This window comes from Trichechus manatus, unplaced genomic scaffold (genome assembly GCF_000243295.1).
Source record: "Trichechus manatus latirostris isolate Lorelei unplaced genomic scaffold, TriManLat1.0 scaffold00052, whole genome shotgun sequence".
NCBI lineage: Eukaryota > Metazoa > Chordata > Mammalia > Sirenia > Trichechidae > Trichechus > Trichechus manatus.
Genome location: NW_004443988.1, coordinates 6628081 through 6650562, shown reverse-complemented (window position 1 = coordinate 6650562; position 22482 = coordinate 6628081). Strand labels below are relative to the sequence as shown.

At 48.1% G+C, this 22482-nt stretch overlaps 1 protein-coding gene across 1 annotated transcript in view; it reads left to right on the top strand.

Moving 5' to 3' along the window:
- Positions 1-3353: 3353 nt before the first annotated feature.
- The window catches only part of CIB4 (calcium and integrin binding family member 4), a 79973-nt gene continuing 60844 nt past the window's right edge, over positions 3354-22482 (top strand). Inside the window, exons 1-3 of the mRNA XM_004377593.2 lie at positions 3354-3459; positions 3944-3978; positions 16902-16998. Of these exons, the coding sequence (XP_004377650.1) occupies positions 3406-3459; positions 3944-3978; positions 16902-16998 (186 nt within the window). The 5' untranslated portion in view covers positions 3354-3405. The remainder of the gene's footprint in view (positions 3460-3943; positions 3979-16901; positions 16999-22482) is intronic.

Below are 22482 nucleotides of genomic sequence, written 5' to 3'. Positions count from 1 at the left end.
ACATTTCAAGATCTATCCTGAAGTACAATGTTATCAGTGATAGGATAATATCCATACACCTACAAGGAAGACCAGTTAATACAATTATTATTCAAATTTACATACCAACCACTAAGGCTAAAGATGAAGAAATTGAAGATTTTTACCAACTTCTGCAGTCTGAAATTGATCTAACATGTGATCAAGATACATTGATAATTACTACTGATTGGAATGCAAAAGTTGGAAACAAAGAATAAGGATCAGTAGTTGGAAAATATGGTGTTTGTGATGGAAATGACACCAGAGATCACATGATAGAACTTTGCAAGACCAATGACTTCTCTATTGCAAATACCTTTTCTCAACAACATAAATGGCAACTATACACGTGGACCGTGCTAGTTGGAATACACAGAAATCAAATTGACTACATCTGTGGAAAGAGATGATGAAGAAGCTCGATATCATCTGTCAGTCAGAACAAGGGCTGGGGCGGACTGTGGAAGAGACTATCAGCTTCAGGTGAAGCTGAAGAAAATTAGAACAAGTCTACGAGAGCCAAAGTACGACCTCAAGTATATCCCACCTGAATTTAGAGACCATCTCAAGAACAGATTTGACACATTGAACACTATGACCAAAGATCAGACTAGTTGTCTGATAACATCAAGGACATTATACATGAAGAAAGCAAAAGGTCGTTAAAAAGAAATAAAAGACCAAAATGAATATCAGAAGAAACTCTGAAACTTGCTCTTGAACATTGAGTAGCTAAAGTGAAAGGAAGAAATGATGAAGTGAAAGAGCTAAACAGAAGATTTCAAAGGGCGTCTTGAGAAGATAAAGTATTACAAAGAAATGTGCAAAGACCTGGAGTTAGAAAACTAAGAGGGAAGAACGCGCTTGGCATTTCTCAAGCTGAAAGAACTGAAGAAAAAATTCAAGGCTCGAGTTGCAATATTGAAGGATTCTATGACACATTGAATTGAATGACACAGGAAGCATCAAAAGAAGAAGGAAGGAACATACACAGTCACTGTACCAAAAAGAATTGGTCGAAATTCAACCATTTCAGGAGGTAGCATATGATCGAGAACCGATGGTACGAAGCTGCACTAAAGGCACTGGCGAAAAACAAGGCTCCAGGAATTGACGGAATACCAACTGAAATGTTTCAACAAACAGATGAAACACTGGATGCACTCACTCATCTATGCCAAGAAATTTGGAAGATAGCTACCTGCCCAACTGAGTGGAAGAGATCCATATTTGTGCCCATTCCAAAGAAAGGTGATCTAAAGGAATGCTGAAATTATCAAACAATATCATTAATATCACATGCAAGTAAAATTATACTGAAAATAATTCAAAAACAGTTGCAGCAGTACGTCAACAGGGAACTGCTGGAAATTCAAGCCGGATTCAGAAGAGGATATGGAACGAGGGATATCATTGCTGATGTCAGATGGATCCTGGCTGAAAGCACAGAATACCAGAAAGATGTTTACTTGTGTTTTATTGACTATGCAAAGGCATTCGACTGTGTGGATCATAACAAATTAAGGATAACATTGCAAAGAATGGGAATTCCAGAACACTTAATTGTGCTCATGTAGAATCTGTACACAGACCAAGAGGCTGTCGTTCTAACAGAACTAGGGGATACCACATGGTTTAAAATCAGGAAAGATGTTCATCATAGTTATATCCTTTCACCATAATTATTCAATCTATATACTGAGCAAATAATCCAAGAAGCTAAACTATATGAAGAAGAATGTGGCATCAGGATTGGAGGAAGACTTATTAACAACCCATGATATGCAGCTGACACAATCTAGCTTGCGGAAAGTGAAGAGGATTGGAATCACTTGCTGATGAAGATCAACGACTATAGCCTCCAGTATGGATTATACCTTAACTTGAAGAAAACAAAAATCCTCACAACTGGACCAATAAGCAACATCATGATAAACGGAAAAAATACTGAAGTTGTCAAAGATTTCATTTTACTTGGATACACAATCAACACCCATGGAAGCAGCATCAAGAAATCAAAAACACAGTGCATTGGGCAAATGTGCTGCAAAAGACCTCTTTAAAATGTTGAAAAGCAAAGGTATCACCTTGAGGACTAAGGTTTGTCTGACTCAAGCCATGGTGTTTTCAATTGCTTCATATGCAAGTGAAAGCTGGACAATGAACAAGGAAGACCAAAGAAGAATTGAAGCCTTTGAATTATGTTGTTGGCAAAGAATATATATTCAACTGTGGACTACCAGAAGAACAAACAAATCTGTCTTGGAAGAAGTACAACCAGAATGCTCCTCAGAAGCAAGGATGGCAAGACTTTGTCCAACATACTTTGGACATTTTATCAGGAGGGACCAGTTTCTGGAGAAGGACATTGTGCTAGGTAAAGTAAAGGGTTAATGAAAAAAAGGAAGCCCCTCAAGGAGATGGATTGACACAGTGGCTGCAACAATGGTCTCAAAGATAGCAATGACTGTGAGGATGGCACAGGACCAGGCAGTGTTCTGTTGTGCATGGGGTCGCTAGGAGTTGGAACTGACAAGACAGCACCTAACAACAAAAACAACGCTTTATTGAGATCTCATTATATGTGGAGTACCTTGCTAAGAGCTTTCCATGTATCATTTTGTTTTATCTCCCAGCAGGAGACTGAAGAAAAAGCAGAGTGACACTGGGGTATTTATTCCATGTCCTGTTGAGCCAGGGCTGGTAGCAGCTCTGTTGGTACTAGCTCTGGTGTTCTGCACTATCCTGGGTGGTTTCCCCAAACCCTGACCTTACCTGTGTGAAGAGCCCCTTTATTAACCTCTCTTGATATTATCCTACTTTGAGTATGCCTACTGGGACCCTGATAGATGGGGTGGAATGTGCTTTTCTGGGCCCGCTTCTTGAGGCCTGATCTATGCTTATTCATCTCTGTCCCCCATGCTTGGCTCAGTACTTGGGACATGGTTCTAACAGCTAATGTTTGTTGAGCACTTACTATGTGCCAGGCATTATTATCTGCATTAAGTCAAATAATCCTCCCCCAAATCCCATGATTATTATCCCATTTTACAGATGAGGAAATGAAGACACAGAGGTTCAATAACTTGCCCAAGCTCACATGGCCAGAATGTGGCAGATCTGGGACTAGACCCCAGAGAGTCTGACCCCAGAGCCCACACTCTCAACCTTACTATTGGGCTGCCTTTCTGTTAATTGTTTTGGGTGATGTCTGTTAGCCTTGGGAACCAAAAGAATCTGTTTCTTGGCCCCCTCAGGGGCTCAGGTAGAATGGGCAGAAGGTGGAATGCGAGTCACCATGGCAACCAGGCCAACTGGTTGCACCAGCTGGTGAGCCCTTGGGGCTGAGGTTCTACTGCTGGGAGAGAGCAGGGCGGGGTTGCCATGGGGCAATGTTTGAGGCACCAGATGTGCTGGGAGGATCTGGAGGAGTACCAGGTGGGCAGATCAGGCAGGAGATTCTGGGCAGGGGGTGAGAGCTCCCTGAGGCAGGTGGTAAATGGGAGAACTCTTGTCTGGAGCTCTGGAGTTTATCAGTTAGGGTAGTGACGCCCTTGTCTTTGCTAAACATGCATCCACGTGGCCCAGACCAGTCCTCTGAGGCTGCCTCCCCTCATCTGTCTCTTGCTCCAGAGCACAGGGTTTTAATCTTGTTTCTGATCCACTCACCAGGCCTGTAACCAACACTTCCTTCTCAAGGTTGTCAGAGACTGAGGGGAGAGAGAAAGGATCCATTTCCTCCTTTGCCACCTCAGGCCCACTACCTATGGTGTGGACGCCTTCATTTCCCCAGCTGTGGGATGAGAGAATGGGCTTTTCCTCTCTAACTCCCAAAGACCTCCACTCTCCAAAGGGGTCAGGTTTGGAGCTGAGTGTAGGGCCGGACTGAACAGGCTGGTCACCTATCTGTGGTTTGTTGTAGGCCCTGACCTTCCTGACCAGAAATGAGATTCTCTGGTGAGTAAAGGGGACCCCTGAGCTCTAGCCCCTTTCCCTTCTCCTTCCCCCTGACCCAGGTTCTTGCCCTGGTACAGCCTCACTCTGGTTCCTGAGTGTGGTCCCTGCTCAGAGCCACCTAACCCTGGAGATGGGTTGGGACAGGGCAGAGAGTCTCCAACCCTGGGGGTTCAGGGGTCATGATTCCCAGAGTCCACCTGGAAGTAACTGAAACATAAAGCTTTTGGTGGCTATTTTTTCCCAGAGAACCAAGGAGGGATTTCATCGTAGAATGACAAAGATGGATAGAGCCTTCTTGGGGAAATGGGGCAGACAAGGAAGGGATTTTGGCTGTTCACTGGCTGGGTAAACTTGGATGGGTTACTGAATATCTCTTCGCCCACCCTCTCTCCTCTCCCTTCCTTCCTCAGCCTCTCTTCAGTGCCTGATAAGTGCCAGCATGGAGATGCTACAAATATCCCCTCATGGACTGTGGAGAGAATGAATGGGATGGAAGGGGTGTCAGTGTTTGGCCCAAGCCAGGTGCTCAACAAAACCTATTAGAGGAATGAGTGAGCTCACTAACACATTCTGGGGGTAGATGGGGTGAGGTTGGAGTGAGAAGACCATGTTTAGACTCTCAGATCTTCTCCTTTCCCCTCATCTTCTCTGCTTTAACTCACTCTCCCCAGCCATTACGTTCAGCCTGGAAACGACACTTCCTGCTCAGGGTCTCAGGTGGGCATTGACTGCCACAAGTGTGAGACTCTTCAGGTGCAAATGGGGCAGAGGGGTGGCCAGGGCACAGGGAGCCACTGAGACTGGGGACAGTCATGGGCTGTTAGTTTCCTTTTAAAAATAACATTCACTTTTAAAAATACAGAAACATATGACAAAACTCCAAATGACCCACATCCTACTACCTATACAACCCTTGTTACTAAACATTATCAATTATATTAACATATACCCACTGCTGTGGAGTCAATTCTGAGTCACAGCGACCCTGTAAGACGGAGTAGAACTGCCCCACAGGATTTCCAAAGATTCGAACTACCAAGCTTTTGGTTAGCAGCAGAGCTCTTAAACACTGCACCACCAGGGCTCTGTAACAATATGCTACATTACGAACATAATATTATATTTATTCACATGTTATTAAAAAGTAACGTGAATATAAAATAGAAAAGTAATATGTAAGCATGGCTAGAAAATTGAAATTGTATAGAAAGTTCTAAATGATAAGTAAATACCTCCCCTCTTCCTAGGCCTTCTCCTTGAAGGTAGCTACTGCTCACATTAGTTTCTCTTCTAGCCTTCCAGAAGAATTTTTTATGCATAGAACTACATGCATATTCTTTAATGTTCTTACTTCATACTTCAGCATTTATCCCATTCATAGTGTAGCATTCATATAGCTCTGTACCGTCTTTTTTTTCATCTTGGATGGTTTTACATGAAACGCATAGAGATTTACCTCATTCCTTTTTAATGGCTACAGAGCATTCCTTTCTGTGGATGAAACATAATTTATTTTATCGACCCCCTATTATGGGTACTTAAGTGATTTATGGTCTTTAATTTTGCAAATAGTGCTATACTAAACATTTATGTAAAAAGAGCTTATCCCACATGTGAGAATAAATCCACAGGGGAAATTCCTAGCCATAGAAATGCTGGGCAAAGGGTTGTTTTGTTGTTGTGTGCTGTTGAGTTGATCTCAACTCATAGCAACCCTATATGACAGAGTAGAATTGCCCCATTGGAAAATCTTTATGGGAGCAAATTGCCAGGTCTTTTCTCCCACAGAGTGACTGGTGGGTTCAAATGCCAACCTTACAGTTAGCAGCTGTGCGCTTAACCATTGCTCCACCAGGGCTCCTTGGGCAAAGGGTTGTTGTTGTTAGGTGCCCTCGAGTTGGTTCCAACTCATAGGGTCACTATGAAATACTGCCCGGGCCTGTGCCATCCTAATGATCATTGTTATGCTTGAGCCCGTTGTTGCGGCCACTGTGTCAATCCATCTGGTTGAGGGTCTTCCTCTTTTTCACTGACCCTCTGCTTTACCAAGCATGATGTTCTTCTCTGATCATTTGGATAGGTATGATAATTCTGTCCTTCGTAGGGGCTGCACCAATTTATACTCTCCACAATGGGCATGACCATGCCTGCTCCTCTTTTCACACCAGGAAAGTCAGGGGCTTTCAAATGGTATTCTCTGGATCCTTAGTGCTCCTCAAGTTCCCTGGATGGGGCAAACAGTTAAGTGCTCAACTACTAGCTGATAGGTTGGTAGTTCAACCCCCCCAGAGGCACCTTTGAAGACAGGCCTGGCAATCTGCTTCCAAAAGGTCACATCCTTGAAAACCCTATGGAGCAGTTCTATTCTGTATACCTGTAGTCGCCATGAGTCAGAATCAACTCAACAGCAACTAACAACAGTGCTCCTCACAAGTCTCAGAGGCTGTCAAGGAGGGAGCATGGTGGTAGTGGGAGATTAAAGGAGAGGGAGCAGGATTGGGGGTTCAGGTTCTCTCTCTGGAACATAGCCCTTCCATTTTCACTTATTCTATATTGGTTTTCTGGAAAAGATTTCCTTGCAAGAAAGCTATCCTTAGAGAATCCTTCTTTCTGGACTGTGCACTCAGGCCCTGAGGTGACCCCTGCCCAGATCCTGTTTCCAACCTATTTCTATCCCTGTCACAGGCAACCTCCCCCGGGGAAGGGCATAGCCAGAGAAGGCTGCACTCTCACTCAAACTTCTCTAACAAGCTTCTCTCAAAACTCTTCCTGGCCCCGTCCTTCTTTTGACACCTTCATTCCTGAGCTTATGGGCCAATGCCCCACTTCTTCCCAGGAGATTCCCACCGTCTGAGGCCTCAAAGAATAGGAACGGGTTACTGCTGGGGAGATTGAGGATGCCACAAGGTAAGGAAGCACAATGAAGGTCACTCCACATGGCTCAACTCCTTTGCTTTTGATTCTCCATATTGGAGATCTTTAGATAAGACAGAGGGGGACAATACTGAGAGGGAACAGAAATTCCAAGATGGTTGGAGTGATACCAGAGAGAGCTCTCTGCTGCTTCAAGCCAAGTTGGGTCTGCAGACCCAGAAAACCATATCTTGGGGAGCAAAGGGCATCTGCAGCTGAAGATGTGTAACAGCTGTCAAGACCTTTGAAGAATGGAGGAGGACCAGGAAAGCACTGGCAGGCTGGAGATGCCCATGTGTCCCTGGTTCAGAAAGGGAAAGCTCTTTGACCTGGCCCCTCCATGTACATCCAGAGGCCACAGGTGAAGTAGATCCTGATATGGCCATCAATGGAAGACTACCTTTAGAAAGGAGGAGGAGGATCTTTACGCTTGATGTGGAGCCACCTCCAAGATAGATTGTTAAATAAAGAAAGCAAAGTGCAGGAAACTTCCAGTTAACAGGGAGAATAGAGCATATTCTTTTAACTCTGTTTCCTCCAGTAAAAGGAGAATAAAGAAATAAAGAAAAGAAACCATAAGGACAAAAAGAACATAAGAGATGACAACAGGTAAGGAGAGGTCAACAAAATGTTCAAAAATGGAAAGCAGACAGATCCATGACACAGACTTAGAGCAAAGCTGAAAGCAAATTGCCTACAGGGGGTAAGGATGATGGAATCAAGAACCCAGAAAGCTTCTGAATGCCAGGATGTGGGGTCAGACTGAAAACAGAAAGATAAAAAGTCCTATACGTTTCCTTCTCTTGCCCTGGAATCCACTCGGCTCCCCCTTCCCTACCCCAGCAGAAGGCAGGAGTTTGCCATCTGGAGAGAGCTGCAGCAGAGAGGCTCCTGACTCAGGGCCTCCTGGCACAGAGAAGAGTGGCTGAGTTCTGGTCAGCCTTTCAGACCCTCGCCTGTAAGGATGAATTGAAAGCCAGGGGGCCCCGTGTGTTTGAGGAAGGACTAAAAAGCCTACACTAAGTCATGTCATCATGACACTTCAGAACACCCGAGATAATGAGCAGATGCTAAAAGCTTCCACAGAGAAAAACCATTTCAGCCAGAGGATCAGGAGTCAGAACAGCTTTGGACTTGTATGTTGGAGGACAGTAGCTAACCACCTTCAAGAGTCTAAGGAAAACTTACTTCTAGAATTAAGTCCTAGCTAAACTACTATCAACGGTGAAGATAGAATAAAGGCAGAATATCAAAAATTTTTGCATATGAATTCTAAAAAAAAAAAAAAAAAATCTCTGTGCATCTGCTTTTAGGAAGCTTTTCAAGAATGTGCTCTGTTAAAACTACTTTAAAGAAACAAGAAGGAAAAAGACCGGGGATCCAGGAATCAAAGGATTCCAACACAGAGGAAAGCAAAATGAATTCTCAGGATGATGGCGAAGGGAAATCCAAGGATGACAGAGGGAGAAGGACTGGAAAGAAGGTTAGAACTAGGGGTTAGGGGGTTCCAGGTGTGATGTCTCCAAGAAAACAAAATGAACCTGTAGATTAGACAATACATTTGACTATATTGAGAGGAGTTTTACAATTCTGCAGAAAGTCTGAAGATGAATACACTGCGACCTGAGCAAATGAAAAACAAAATGATTGTTAACTCTGGGAAAAACAAAAAGCCTTGCAAGGAAGGAAATACAATCATGGTGTACTAGGGAACTCAGCTGTAAATAATGTTTGCATAATAATAATATAAACACTGAATATTGATTCAATCAAATTGTTTTATACTGGGAGATTAGGGGAAGGAGAAGTATACATAGAGTTAAATCCTCTTTTTTTGTAGTAGGAAGTCACAAGATAATGTCTATAATAAAAAAAATCAACAATTATCAGTGTCAGCATAGTATTTAGAAATATATAAATATTAAGTAGAAACCAAGAGAAATAGCAAAATATTTTTGAAATGCTTCCTCTGGAGAGCAGGGGTGGAGAGGGGGTATGGGGAACAGAGTACTGGTACTTTTAATTGTAAGTCTTAGAGTACTATTTGCTCTCTAACCTATTTAACTGTATTACTTTGGAAAATTAGACCAGTGTATAGAGGATGCAGAACCCTGGTGGCATAGCGGTTAAGTGCTTGGCTGCTAACCAAAAGGTCGGTGGTTTGAACACACCAGCCGTTTCATTGGAGAAAGATGAGGCAGTCTGCTTCTGTAAAGATTACAGCCTTGGAAACCCTATGGGGCAGTTCTACTCTGTCTTATAGGGTCCCTATGAGTCACGATTGACTCAATGGCAATGAGTTTTATACAGGATGCTACTGTTTCTGTAAAATAAAGGGATATACATACATACACACACACACAGAGGATACCTCTGGAAGGACACAGACACACGTAAATTAATACTAGGGTAGCTTCTTGGATGGGGCCTGGGGATGGCACATATTAGCATTAGTGTGAGTGTGTTGTCTGTGAAATGAAGGGGCAGATTGGGCAACTGTGGCCCAGCAGGCTTTGATCTGGACGCTCAGCAGCATTGGCAGCGGCCCAGGGAGCAGATGGCATGTGATGCTCAGGGAAGAAAGCAGCCATCATGGCTGCTGAGGCCGAGGCAGGCCAGGCTAAGCCCTGGTCACTTGTGAATGATTTCCCTTTGTGGCTTCTGACAACGTGTTGTGAATTTCATATGAAGGTGACAGAGACGTGGGCTGGATGACAGTCCAGTTGGATGGATTTAGCTAGTTGGAAAGAAAGTATCCAAGAGACCAATAGATAGAGGTAACCTTTGAGAGGGTGGCTGTGTCGTGGTCTAACACATTTCCACCTTCTTATCTGTGACTTGTGTAGGGACATGAAGGCCTGGTCACCCAATTTGCAGATGACACGTGCTGGGAGGGGCAAACCACATGTGACAGACTCTGGTCTTGGGGCCAGCTCCTTCCCAGTCCAGGGCTGCCTTGGCTCAGCTCTCCTAAAACGGATTTGCTGACCCTAAATTTCCAACCCCTGGTCATTTTCTTTCACCTCTGTTTGGTCTCTGAAATAGGAAGGTCCCTTTCAGCCTCAGCTCCAGGTCAGCCATTTCTGACTTCTGGTTGAATTGGCTGCCCTAGAAGCCCCTGCTTCCCAGATGTCTCTTCTGGGCTAAGCCCACAGGCCCTGCTGGGGAAGTTTTCTTCAGCAGTGGCTGCAAACGCTGCTTCTGCTTCCCAGATGTCTCTTCTGGGCTCAGCCCACAGGCCCTGCTGGGGAACTTTTCTTCAGCAGTGGCTGCAAACGCTGCTTCTGGGGCCTGTCTTTAGGGAGGGCACGTGTGGCTTTCTGGCCAGGGCACCGACTGATTCCAGTCCAGACCTCCATGGCTGGTGCTGGGTCAGCCTGATTTGCTCAGAGATCTTTGGACTACACTGCATTGTTCATGGATTGCTCCTGACATTGTCTTGGGGTTGGGTGTGGGCCTGGTTTTGGAGCTTGAGCTTTCTCCTAGCCCCAGCCCAGGGTGACCCAGCCCCAACACCCTTCTTGCCTCTTAGCCCCCTCAGGGCTCCTGGCACTTCACAGGCTCCATGGCCCTGCCTGGCCATCAGCCCTTGTGTCCTCCCCAGAGCACATAAGGTCAGCAACAGAGTGGCTACAGGATTGTTTTCTGGAGTCCAGCTGTCTGGGTTTGAGGCTCAACTCTGCCACGTACTAGCTGTGTGAGACTGTGGGCGAGTTTCTTACCCTTACTGAGCCTCAGTTTCCATACTCATAAAGCAGTGTGATATGAAGGTCATAGAAGCTAACCTCACATGGATGTTGTTTGGACAGGGGAATGATCAAGTCCGTGGCAGGGAGTTAGGGCAGTGCCTGGCACGTGGTCAATACTGGGAGGATCTCAGAAGCAAGGGCATAGACATGATGTCAGAGAATGGCACAGAAACCTGGACTACAGCATGCCTGAACTGGAGGAGGCCAGGGGGAAACTGAGGCCCAAGAGGAGCTATGGAAGGCCCAAGGTCCCATGGAGAGGCTGCAGGGGAGCTGGCCTCTCCCCGACTCAGGCCTTCTCCTGCAGATGGCCCTCCCCCCATGAGTGTGCTAGGTGAGGAAGCGAGCGGCAGTCTGGCAGGCTGTATGTGTGTTTTTCAAATGGCTTTGACTTTTGAGTCCGTTAGTGATTACTTCAGAGTTCCACTTAGAGCCGGCTGATCCATATTTGGAGGAGGAAAATATTTTGTGGCAGCCGAGAAGCAGCCCCGATTCATCTGCAGGCAGCCGGCCCACTTGGCAGCCTGGGAGGGCATGAAGTCCAGGGGCGTGGGGCCCTCCCCGCAGCACCCCTCCCCAGAAAGCTCTCCAGGGAACTGGGGCTGAGTCTTTCAGCTTGAGGTGGAGGACACCCTTTGGAGGTGAGCAGCACAGCTGGGAGAGCCTGGTTTAGGGTTCATCTCCTGTCTTAGTCATCTAGTACTGCTCTAACAGAAGCACGACGAGTGGATGGCTTTAACAAAGAGAAGTTTATTCTCTCACAGTCCGGTAGGCTACAAGTCCAAATTCAGGGCATCAGCTCCAGGAGAACGCTCTCTTCATCAGCTCTGGAGGAAGGTCCGTGTCATCAGTCTTCTCTTGGTCTGAGAGCTTCTCTTCGCAGGAACCTCAGGTCCAAAGGATGCGCTCTGCTTCTGGCACTGCTTTCTTGGTGGTATGAGGTTCCCATGTGTCTCTGCTTGCTTCTCTTTTTTATATCTCAAAAGATATTGGATTAAGACACTGTCTAATCTTGTAGACATCATCAGTATAATCTCATCATAGTGACAGAGTTTACAACACATAAGGAAATCACATCAGATTACACAATCATATACAATACTGGGAATCATGACCTAGTCAAGTTGACAGATATTTTGCGGGGACATAATTCAATCCATGACACTCCACCCTTTGGCCCCCCCAAATTAATGTCCTTGCAACATGCAAAACATATTCATCCCATCATATCATATCAAAAGTCTTAAATCAACTCTGAGTCCAAAATCCAAAAATTCCTCTTCATCTGTGAAATCTAGAATACAAGTTGTCTGCTTCTAAAGGTACAATGGCAGAACAGGCACAAGCTAGGCATTTCCATTACAAATGGGAGAAACTGGAGGAGAAGAAGGGATAACAGGCTCCAAACAAGTCAGCAGAACACATTACGTTAGCCCTCAAGGCTTTGAAAATAATTTTCTGTTCTCTGAGACAATTTACACAATAGTCCTGCCCTCCAGACTCCAGGTATTGACCACAGTCTCTGGATTCTGAGTGGAGGCCCCTTGGCCCTGGGCTTCAGCTCGACCTTCCAGGCCCACTGGGACGGCAACTCTGCTCCCTCAGCTTCAGGCAAATCATTCTCCTAGTTCATCGGAGTGACAACTCTACCCTAAGAAGCACCAGAGGCCATGGCTCCACGCTTTGAAACCCCTGAGGTCATGGCCATACCTTTTGAGACTGAGGCAGCTTGGCTTCTTGTGTTCCTTGTTTCTTCAGCTTCTGCTTCCTGTGGCCTCTCAGCCCTCGGGCCTCACGCCTGCATCTGCCCTGCTGGGGCAAGTTTTCCAAAGCTGGGTAGCTCCACCAGTAAGTTCCCGGAAGCACCCCACTCTGCCAGGAAGCCTCCCGCGCACAGGCACTCAGCTCTCTCGCTCCGTGGGTCGGCTCCAGCACCGTCTCGCACCGGTCTCCTGGTTCTGCTGCTGCTGGTTCTCTGTCACTGCCCCTTCTCTGCTGCTGCAGGTTCTCTGCCACTGCTGGTTCTCTGCCGCTGCCAACCTCTATCCAGTCACAGTTTCAAAACCGATTTTAGGTGTCTGTTAGAGCAGCATCCCATCCTCGTTGCCAAATTCTGTCTTAGTCATCTAGTGCTGCTCTAACAGAGTACCACGAGTGGATGGCTTTAACAAAGAGAAATCTATTTCTTCACAGTCAAGTAAGCTAAAAGTCCAAATTCAGGGCATCCGCTCCAGGGGAAGGCTTTTTCTCTGTTTCAGCCTTCTCATCAATCTTCCCTTGGTCTGAGAGCTTCTCTGTGCAGGAACCTCAGGTGCAAAGGACACTCTCTGCTTCCGGCACTGCTTTCTTGGTGGTATGAGGTTTCCATGTGTCTCTGCTCGCTTCTCTCTATATCTCAGAAGAGATTGCATTAAGACACTATCTAATCTTGTAGACATCATCAGTATAACCTCATCATAATGATAGAGTTTACAACACATAAGGAGATCACATATAACCTCATCATAGTGATAGAGTTTACAACACATAAGGAAATCACATCAGATTACACAATCATGTACAATACTGGGAATCATGACCTAGTCAAGTTGACAGATATTTTGTGGGGACACAATTCAATCCATGACAACCGCCCATAGCCTCTTTCTAGCTGCATGCCCATTAGCCCCTCTGAGCCTCAGTTTGTGCACCTGTGGAGTGTATCACTCTACAGTTCTCCTGGTGGCGCAGTAGTTAAGAGCTCAGGCTGCTAACCAAAAGGTCAGCAGTTTGAATTCATCAGCTGCTCCTTGGAAACCCTATGGTGGTTTCCTATAGGAAACCTGTAGGGTCGCTATAGGTAAGAACGGACTTGAGGGCACATAACAATAACAACAACAACAACAACAAGTCTCCCACAGGGAGTGCTGGGAAGACCCAGTGCAGCAATGTGTCTGGGTGCATCCCGCACATGAGAAGTGGGGGCAGCACAGCAGTGGGGAGTTCCTTCTTTCCCCCAGCGGTCCTGCCAGGATGGCCGTTCTCTGGGCTCCCGGGGGAAGGAGATTTGGTGTCTGAAGCTCTGGCTTTAACACTCTCTGCTGCGTGACCTTGGGCAAGTTATTCTACTTCCAGGGCCTCAGTGTCCTTATCTGCAAAATGGAGGCAGTGGGCCCTTCCCTGCAGGGCTGTCACGCGGGTCACGTATAAACTGTTCGTGGAGCGGCAGGGTGCAGTGGGCACTCCCAGTGACGCACTGCTGTGGGCTCCTCAGGAGAGGGCTGCCCTGGGTGAGGCCAAGGGGTGCGTTGTCTGAGAGAAATTTTTAAAATTAATGACACTTACTAAAAGTTAGTCTCTTTTTATTATCACCCCACACCAACAGTTCTAACAATGTCAGTAATAAAATGATACTCTTTTGGCTGGGGCAGACCACTCCCAGCGCAGCCCGTATTGTGGTGTGCCTCTGGGTGCTCCACTGATGATGGTTTTCCCTTCCTCCTTGCTGCTCTGAAGTGCCCCCTCAGATCTTGTCTGGGGATGGTCTCCCCATCCCCACCCTCGACTCCACACCCTGGTTTTCGCTCCCTCACAAACTTGCCGAGAAGCAGAGCCTCTGGTGACAGCTCAGGGCCCCTTCAAGGTAGTCATGGCACTACCCATGAATCTCATGAAGTATTCCAGGTTCCACCTGTCAGGCCCTTCTCATGAGGCAGCACAGGATCATTTAATGGGGATTATCTCCCCATTGGACAGAGTCAGGATTTGAACCTAGATCTGCCTGCTCAGAAAGGGCAAACAACTTGCCTCAGGCCACACAGCTGGTGGGTAGGGGGATCAGAATTCCACTAGGGTCTGCCTGGCTCTGAGTCTGTCATTATCACAGCGGAAAGCAGGCGGCATACTCAGTTGGGGTCTTTGAAGATACTTTCTAACAAAGGAACTATTCACAGAAGCTGAGGGAAACCTCAAGGAACGTTGAGGCACCCAAGGACTAGCCCTTACCTCTTCCTAGTCCTGAAGTAGATCGCCTGGGTGGCGCAAATGGTTAAGCTCTCTACTGTTAGCCAAAAGGTTGGCAGTTCAGGTCCACCCAGAGGCACCTCAGAAGAAAGGCCTGGCCATCTTCTTCCAAAAGGTCACAACCTTGAAAACACCATGGAGCAGACTTACTCTGCACACGTAGGGTTGCCATGAGTCAGAAGTAACAACAGCGGTCCTGAAATAGGTCGGTCGCCTGGGTGGTGCAAACGGTTAGGCACTCCATTAGTGGACTCGATGGCAACAGTTAGTTCTGAGGTTCCCAGTAAAGGATGGAGCTGTGGAAGCCACTGCTTGGCGTGGGGGACATGGACTTTGCCAGAATGGTGTTGAGGCTGCGAGGGCTGGGAGCAATAACCCCACCTCTCTCACCACCTTCAGTCCCCTGGGAGCCAGAGGGCAGGGAGTGGGAGGATGCAGGTTGGGTAGAGACCAGCCTGCAGGGCACAGAGCAGGGTCTGGGCAGGGCCATGGGCAAGCAGAATAAGGAGCTTATTTCCTTTCCATTGCTCCAAGGCTGGGATCTAAAGGACATTTTTTTAGTCAGTGAGCTGTGAAAAGATGAGTGGCTAGAAGGGGAGTAGAATGTGGCTCTGAGTTCCCCTGGTGTTGGACCTCGGTGTAAAGGGTCCTAGGAGGGCCTCCTTCTCTATCATCAACCATAAAATCACGCTCCACTTAGTCATGGGTCCCTAAACTCTACCTATCCGAGGTCCATTTGGGTTAACAAGTCCCCTGTTTTAGCATTCAAATACCCTGAGAGTGTCTGTGGAGTGACTGTTAGCCACTCACGCCTGTGTATGAATTAGTTTTATCAGCTTTCTTGCCTCCTAACACTCAGCTGAGATTAGAAGTTTAGATTAGAGGAGAGGGCTAGGGAAGGAGTGAAGGAGGAAGTAGTCATTTTAGAGCCTGAAGGACCATACGAGGAGGTGAGGGCAGGCCTCGGGTAGGTGAGAGGCCTCCACCATCACAGTCTAGATCTGACTTCTGGACAGTCGGAGGGCACAGTGGCATCTGGGGTTTAGGACAGGGACACAGGGAAGTGGGAAGGCTCGGGGTCACCTCTGAGGGCTGATATAATCCAAGCACTCTTACATGCCAGGCACTAGCATTTAATCTTCATACACTTGGGAAAGGAGATTATTACCCTATTGCAAAGCTGAGGAGACTGAGGTGCAGATGGATTCAGTACCTTGCTCACGATCTCTGAGCTATTAAGTGGCAGAGTCTGGATTTGAGTTTAGGTCTGTCTGGCTCTAGAGACTGTGCTTTTAACCAGCCTGTGGTTACAGCCCCCTCCCACAACATGTACACACATACACACATGCACACACACGTGCATGCACACACACGTACACACAAAGCCTTTCACAGTCAAGTGAACTCCCACCCTCCTTCTGGAGGAGGAAACTAAGGATCAGAGGTGTGAAGTGAGTTGCCAGAGGTCACACAGCCCCTCCGTGGCGGTGGAGGACGATGATGTCTGGGTCTGAGGCCATTGTCTCCTCTCCACTGGCTGTCTTGGTCCACTGGTCCTACAGAGCCCGCTGGTGGGTGGGAACCTGTGTCCAGGGTGGGTGGGGAGCATAGAGGCAGAGTTCCCTCCCGCCCTTGCCCTCTCAGGGGCCACACGGGCGTTTGCTGTTACAAGCACAGCTCCAGACTCTGGGATGGGGGTCTGCAGACCGAGACATGCGTTGTAAGAACAATTAGGGAGACTGCTCAGCTTGATGCCGGGGGACCATGGGCGGCCGTGTGGTCTGCTGGGTGCAGGCAGCGGGGCTCTAATCCTGGCTCTGCCACAGCCACTGCATGACCTCTTTGCTTCTTTGGGCTGGGGGCAGGCCAGGCAGATGGCCTGAGGTGACACCCTGGCTGCCCCCAGACCCTAGTGGTTTCTCACTTTGTGAATGAGGGACAGACAGAGGGCCCACAGAAGTCCCTCTGGACTCTGACATCCTATGACTGATGCTATGGAGCGTGTCTAGGACATGGAACACATTCCTGTGACTTTCCTCAAGCCTGGGTCATCTCTGCACCCCCACGGTGGGTGTCTAGCCCAGTGCCGGGCACCCTAGAGTCTCAGGGATGTTTGCAGATGGGTGGAATGATTTATTACTGTCTTTTCTGTGTCAAGCAACTCCTGAGTCCCCCTTTCCCAAGGAAAGCCCCTCAGGGGAGGGGGCTTGCTAGTCTCCATTCCCCGGTCATACCCCCATCATGCCTATCTCTTCTTAGCATCCATGACACCTTTCTGAAGCTCTGCCCCCCTGGGAAGTACTACAAGGAGGCCACGCTGACCACAGACCAGGTCAGCTCCCTGCCGGCCCTGAGGGTGAGGCCATGATGGTGGGGTGGGCCGGGATTGGGATCACTGGCATCTACTGAGGATGCAAGATGCCTGCTGGGAGGGGAGAGTGAAGTGGGGAGGGGGAGAGGCGGGTTCTCGGTGCCGTGGGATGGGTCAGCTGAGAGACTCAACCCAGGTCGGGTGGGGTGCTCTTGAACCTCCAGGCAGAGGGCCCCGCATGTCACAGTTTCCAAGTACGTTTCACATGTACCTGGCCTCGTTCCACCCTTGCTTCAGTCTCAGGAGGCAGGACAGGTGTGATGACTCCCACTGTTGTTCAGGTGACAGACTCAGGTGCAGAGGGGGCTGTGACTTGCTCAGGTCTCCCAGCTGGAAGAAGGTGAGTCAGGACTCAGGTGGAGGCTGGCTGGCCTTGCCAATGGACCCTCCCAGGCCCACCTGTGATTTCCTTTGAGCCTCAGCCACCCTACAGCTGTCTGCTAACCATTTACTTGATCCCTCACCCCAGCGGCGACTGCACCAGCCAGCTCCCTCTGCTTTCTTTGGTGCTCCCCGCTGTAGCAAGTGGGAAGGTGGGGATCCCCTGCAGAACAACTGGGGCCTTGGGGAAGTCAGGGTGCTCCCTCAAGCCACTGCCTGCCCCCCTCAGCCCCCTGCTCTTCTGCTTAGGCTGCCACAGTGTACTAGGGCTGCTGACCCCTGTATTTCCTGGAAGGACTTAGAACTTCCTGCAGGTTCTTCCCTAAGAAGCCAGGAGCGAGACTTGAAGCCCTGGGACTGTCCTCCCTGCCTGCCTTCTTCCATCTTCGGGGAACTATGGGCATGAAGGACACTGCATTTCTGCTCTGGCTCCCCTTTCTTTCTCTCCTACTCCATTTCTCCAGTCCTCCTGGAGGCAGAGGTTCCTGCTAGACAAGAGCCGGGAGTTGAATGCCCAGGTTTCCTTCTGTCTTTCCCCATTTTTCCTGGGCTGAATCCCACAACCCACACAACCAGGACACACACCCTGCCTTTGGAACAGGTGAGTTCTGTGCAAGCCACTTCTCTGGCCTCGGTTTTCTCCCCTGTAAAATGGGTGGAGTGGTGGGGTGGCTGGGGGTTTCCCTATGTGCTCCAAGGCTCCTCGCACCCTGACATGCTGCATCTGCCTACATAGTCAGCGCCCCCTCCCCTTCCCTGCCCATCCTTCAGGGACAATCCTTTGAGCCATGTCCCTGTCGGGAAGGTTGTGAAGAAACCCTGCCCTTCCCCCAGGGCAGCCTGGAAGAGCCCAGAGGCACACAGTAAAAGGGCTTCCAAATCACTCCTGAGCTTTAATTAAAATTTGTGCAATGCACAGAGGGCCGTGTCAGGTTAACAAATCACAGCAGTGTCAGTTGCTCTTATTTTTCATTCAGATCTCGGCAGAATAATGGTTTGAATCTGTCATTATGCAGTGATGGCTCATCTTCCTTTCTGTCTGGTACAAGATGGGCTCTGAGAGTTGTGGGCACCTCCTGAAAGAGGGCCAGGGATGGGGGGCGGGGTGTGTTGTGAGGGAGAGATATGGAAGGGGGGCTTTCACCAAATGGCCACATGGTCCCTCCTGGGTGGCAGGCCTTGTGCAAGGGCAGAGACAGAGAAAGAGAAGAACATAAAGCTGAGGCTTAAACTAGAGGCAGGGACTGAGGCGCCCAAAGAACGAGAAAGGGTGTATGTGACAGTGGGGTGAGGGCAGCTGGAGAAACTGGGGCCTTGGAGTGGAAAGAAGGGGAGTCCTAGGAAAGGAGAAATGATTGGAGCATGTGCCTGCACCAGAAACAACATGGGGACTGTCCTTCTAGCCCCCCTACTCACACCCACTCACCCACTTGTCCCCACACCCACACATGCACACCTCTGTACACATTCACACACACTGTACACATGCATGTGCTCAAGCATGCGCACATAGCGTGGCTGGGCTTCTCTCAGACCTGGACTACCTACCATGGAGCCTGGGCTGAGAGGCAGTCAGCCAGGGCTAATGGCATGCTTCTGCCCTCCCGTGCTGTGTGGTATTTTATCATAGAAAAGTAACAGAGAGATACTCAGGTTTGTCATGCATAAACTCGTTTAGTTTATTGCAGGGTAGTCGTGGTAAGGCTTGCAAGTAAGACATTCATTTAGAGTCAGACAATCAGAATTAACAATAACAATTACCGTGTTAGTTCAATGGTCAGAATCCAAATCTTGAGACTCCAGGCTTTTACTTTTAACAAGAGGTCTTGAGAAGAAGACTTAACCACGGCTTGAACTTGGAGGAGGTCTCTCATAGACAGGATCCAAGGTTGGCGGCGGCTGACAGAATCTCATCTCTGTCTTCTCTCACTGAGTGAGCAGAAATTTAGGGTTTATATGTGAATTTGTCACCTTGGCTCCACATGACAAGGGCCAGAGTGATGTCAAAGACTAGTAGTATGTTATGTCTTTTCTCCAGGGTTAGAGAGTAGCCAGATGACGTATCTTTTCTTCAAGGTTAGAGACTAGGGCGGCTGTTTAGATTTCTGCTATGTTTTCTTGTGTCACAGTATGCCGGGTCAAAGTGAACTTAAAGGTTATTTATGTTCTTTACGTAATTCACAAGTGTCTATGTTTCTATGTCTAAGTTCAGAAATTTTCTAAATAACTTTCTTAAGACTTACAGGTTTCTAATGACTTATAGTTAATGTTAGAGAACCTCACAAGGTAGATATATTTCTAAGTTCATATTATGAGAGCTTATACATATGTATTTTGAAAGCATAATAGTGCCTTATACCTTATGGGATTTGAGATCATTACAGAAACATACAGAACACCTGGGGTGGGGGGTGCTGTCACTGTCAGTGCCAGCACCTCTGAATGTTAGACTGGAATGAAACTTAGAGACCACTCAATTCAGTTCCCATCAAATGCTCCCCAGCCTGATAGGAAAACCGAGGCCCAGAGAGGAAAGTGACTTGCCAGGGCCCAGTGTGCAGAGCTAGAGTGCAGGCAGGTCTCCGCCTCCCAGGCCAGGCTCGCCTTCCAATCAGGGCTTGGCTGAGGTACGAGACCTGCCTTGGAGGTGGGTGTGGACATTGTCGGGTGACACCGTGGCCCCAGCACTCCAAGGGGACCCAGGCAACCTAGTTCAGCAACAGTCTGCCTCAGTTAGTCCCAAAGGCGCAAGCACTGGGCCAGGATCAGAAGAGCTGGGGTCTAGTCCCGGCTCTGTCACATTCCACTTGTGTCACATCTGACCTCCAAGTGTGCGTCTTCTGGTCTGTAAGACAGTGTGCACACCCTTGATGTGTAAAGGAGCTGGGCTGGGAGCCATGGTCCTTGCACCTTTCTTTATGCTCCCCACCCCTCCTCTCTGCCATTTCAGGGAGCAGGTGGGGGTGGGGGTGGGGGACAGAAGGCTTGAGAAGAACCTTGCTTGAGGACGGGAGAGATGGGGCTGACCAACAGCACGGCTGGAAACGGCCTGGTGGTTTGCAGTCTGGGGGATGTGGGCTCACCATTTGGCAACCCACAGCTGCCGGCCTGCTGCAGCAGGACTCTCGGGCAGCATTACAGCGCAGTGAGTATAGAGGTGTTGATGGTGCAGTGGTTAAGAGCTCTGCTGCTAATCAAAAGGTCAGCAGTTTGAATCCACCAGCTGCTCCTTGGAAACCCTATGGGACAGTTCTACTCTGTCCTACAGGGTTGGTATGAGTCAGAACTGACTCAATGGCAACGGGTTTGGGTTTTTTTTTCTTTTTTTCTTTTTGGAGGCTCATTCTTCCCTAGCCTACAGTCCCTGCCCACAGAGCTGAGCCAGGACCTGGGGCCATTTCTGGAGCACCAGACACCTGAGAGCTTGTCCAGAGGAAAGTGGGTGGGAACGGAAATGGGGTCTTGGACAGTACGTCTTTTAATTTTACTTTTCTTATTTTGTCTTTCTAAATGGTCTTTATTTTATTCTATTACACAAATAAAATCCAGTTCATTGTGGATAAACTGGGAAAATACAGAAAAGCAAAGATAAGATAAAAATCACCCATTAGCCCACTTCCAACGGATGACCACTATGACCATTTTGGCATATTTCCTTCCAGACGTTTTTCTATGCAGATATATAAATTTTTATTGGGATCACATTGACTTTTCAGTATGTTGCTTTTTTTTTTTTTTTTTGGTTTCTTTCCAACTGATTTTGAACAGCCAGGACCATTTCATGAATTTAGGACACAGAGCCACTGCCACATCCAGAGAGCTAGGGGATGGGGCACTGGGCCAGAAACTGAAGATCTGGGTTTGAATTCACTTGCTAGGCATATGATCTTGGGCAAGTCACTTCACAAGAGGAATGCCTGGGGACTGGGGTGGGGCAAAAACAGCTAAGGAACAAACAGACCACAGCCAAAGAAGACTGGGTGGGGATGGAGTGGGGCATGGAGCCCGTTTCCATGAAGGTGAAGGCTGTCCTTGGAAGAGGAAACACTTCACTCTAGGTGGCCCCAGGGCATAGGCCCTTGTCCAAGAACACAGGTCTCAGGACAATACAAGGAAGCACTTTCTAATCATTAGAGCCGTGCACAGAGAGAATGGGTGCCCCCGTGAGATAGTGAGCTGCCTGTCACCGATGGGAACCAAGCAGGGGGCCTGTCAGGCATTTGGCAGGATGTTCTAGCACACACTTAGGTGTCAAAGGGAGATTGGACTAGATGCGTTAGTGCCCTCCTCACCCTTGGAGTTTGTGGTTCTAACCCTGGTCTTATTATTCTCTTGTGTCATCTATCACGGTGTGTCCCGGACTTTGGAATTTCGTAGTCCAATAAAATTTCCAAAAACAATTTTTTGAGAACGGACTAGAGATGCCAACTGTCAACGTTGCCAAAAGCAAGGACATGGAACAAAGTATATCATGTACAATCGCCATCATTTTGTTTTTTAAAAATGTTACTTTTAGACAAAAAATGGAAGAAAGACATAATCCTAGAAGCAAAGACAGTCCTTTCATACACACCGGTTTTTGTCCTTGTTTTCTCCCATTGTCACTGCTTGTGAAGAATATTGTCACTGACCGTCACTGGTCCTCAGACCAGCTTTTGGGGACTTAGATTTAGTACAAAAACTTCCCTCCACGTCTTTCCAATCCTGGGTGAAGCAGAAAGCTTGCTTCCCAGAATGAGCAAGGAGAGTCTCACTGGGAGGTGGGGGCCAGGGTGTCCCTGTCTTCTCTGTGGCCCCAAGGACAGCAGCTGTGTGACTCACACTGCCCAGAACACTTCTTTGGAAAAGGCTTTGAGAACTGGGCCCCAGGGAGCTCTGGGTACTGATATAACTTGGCTCAGGGTCCTCAGTGGTCTGGGAAGAAAGCTCTGTTTTCTTAACTTGGGTTCACTTGTGGAATAAGTGGGCTTGTTAATATTAGGGATGGTCTGCCTGTCAGCCAAGAGCAAGCAGAGCGTGGCCTGGGTGGCAGAGGGTGGGAGAAGCCTGCTAACAAGGATGCTGGGACACGGTACCCCTTTTCTTCTC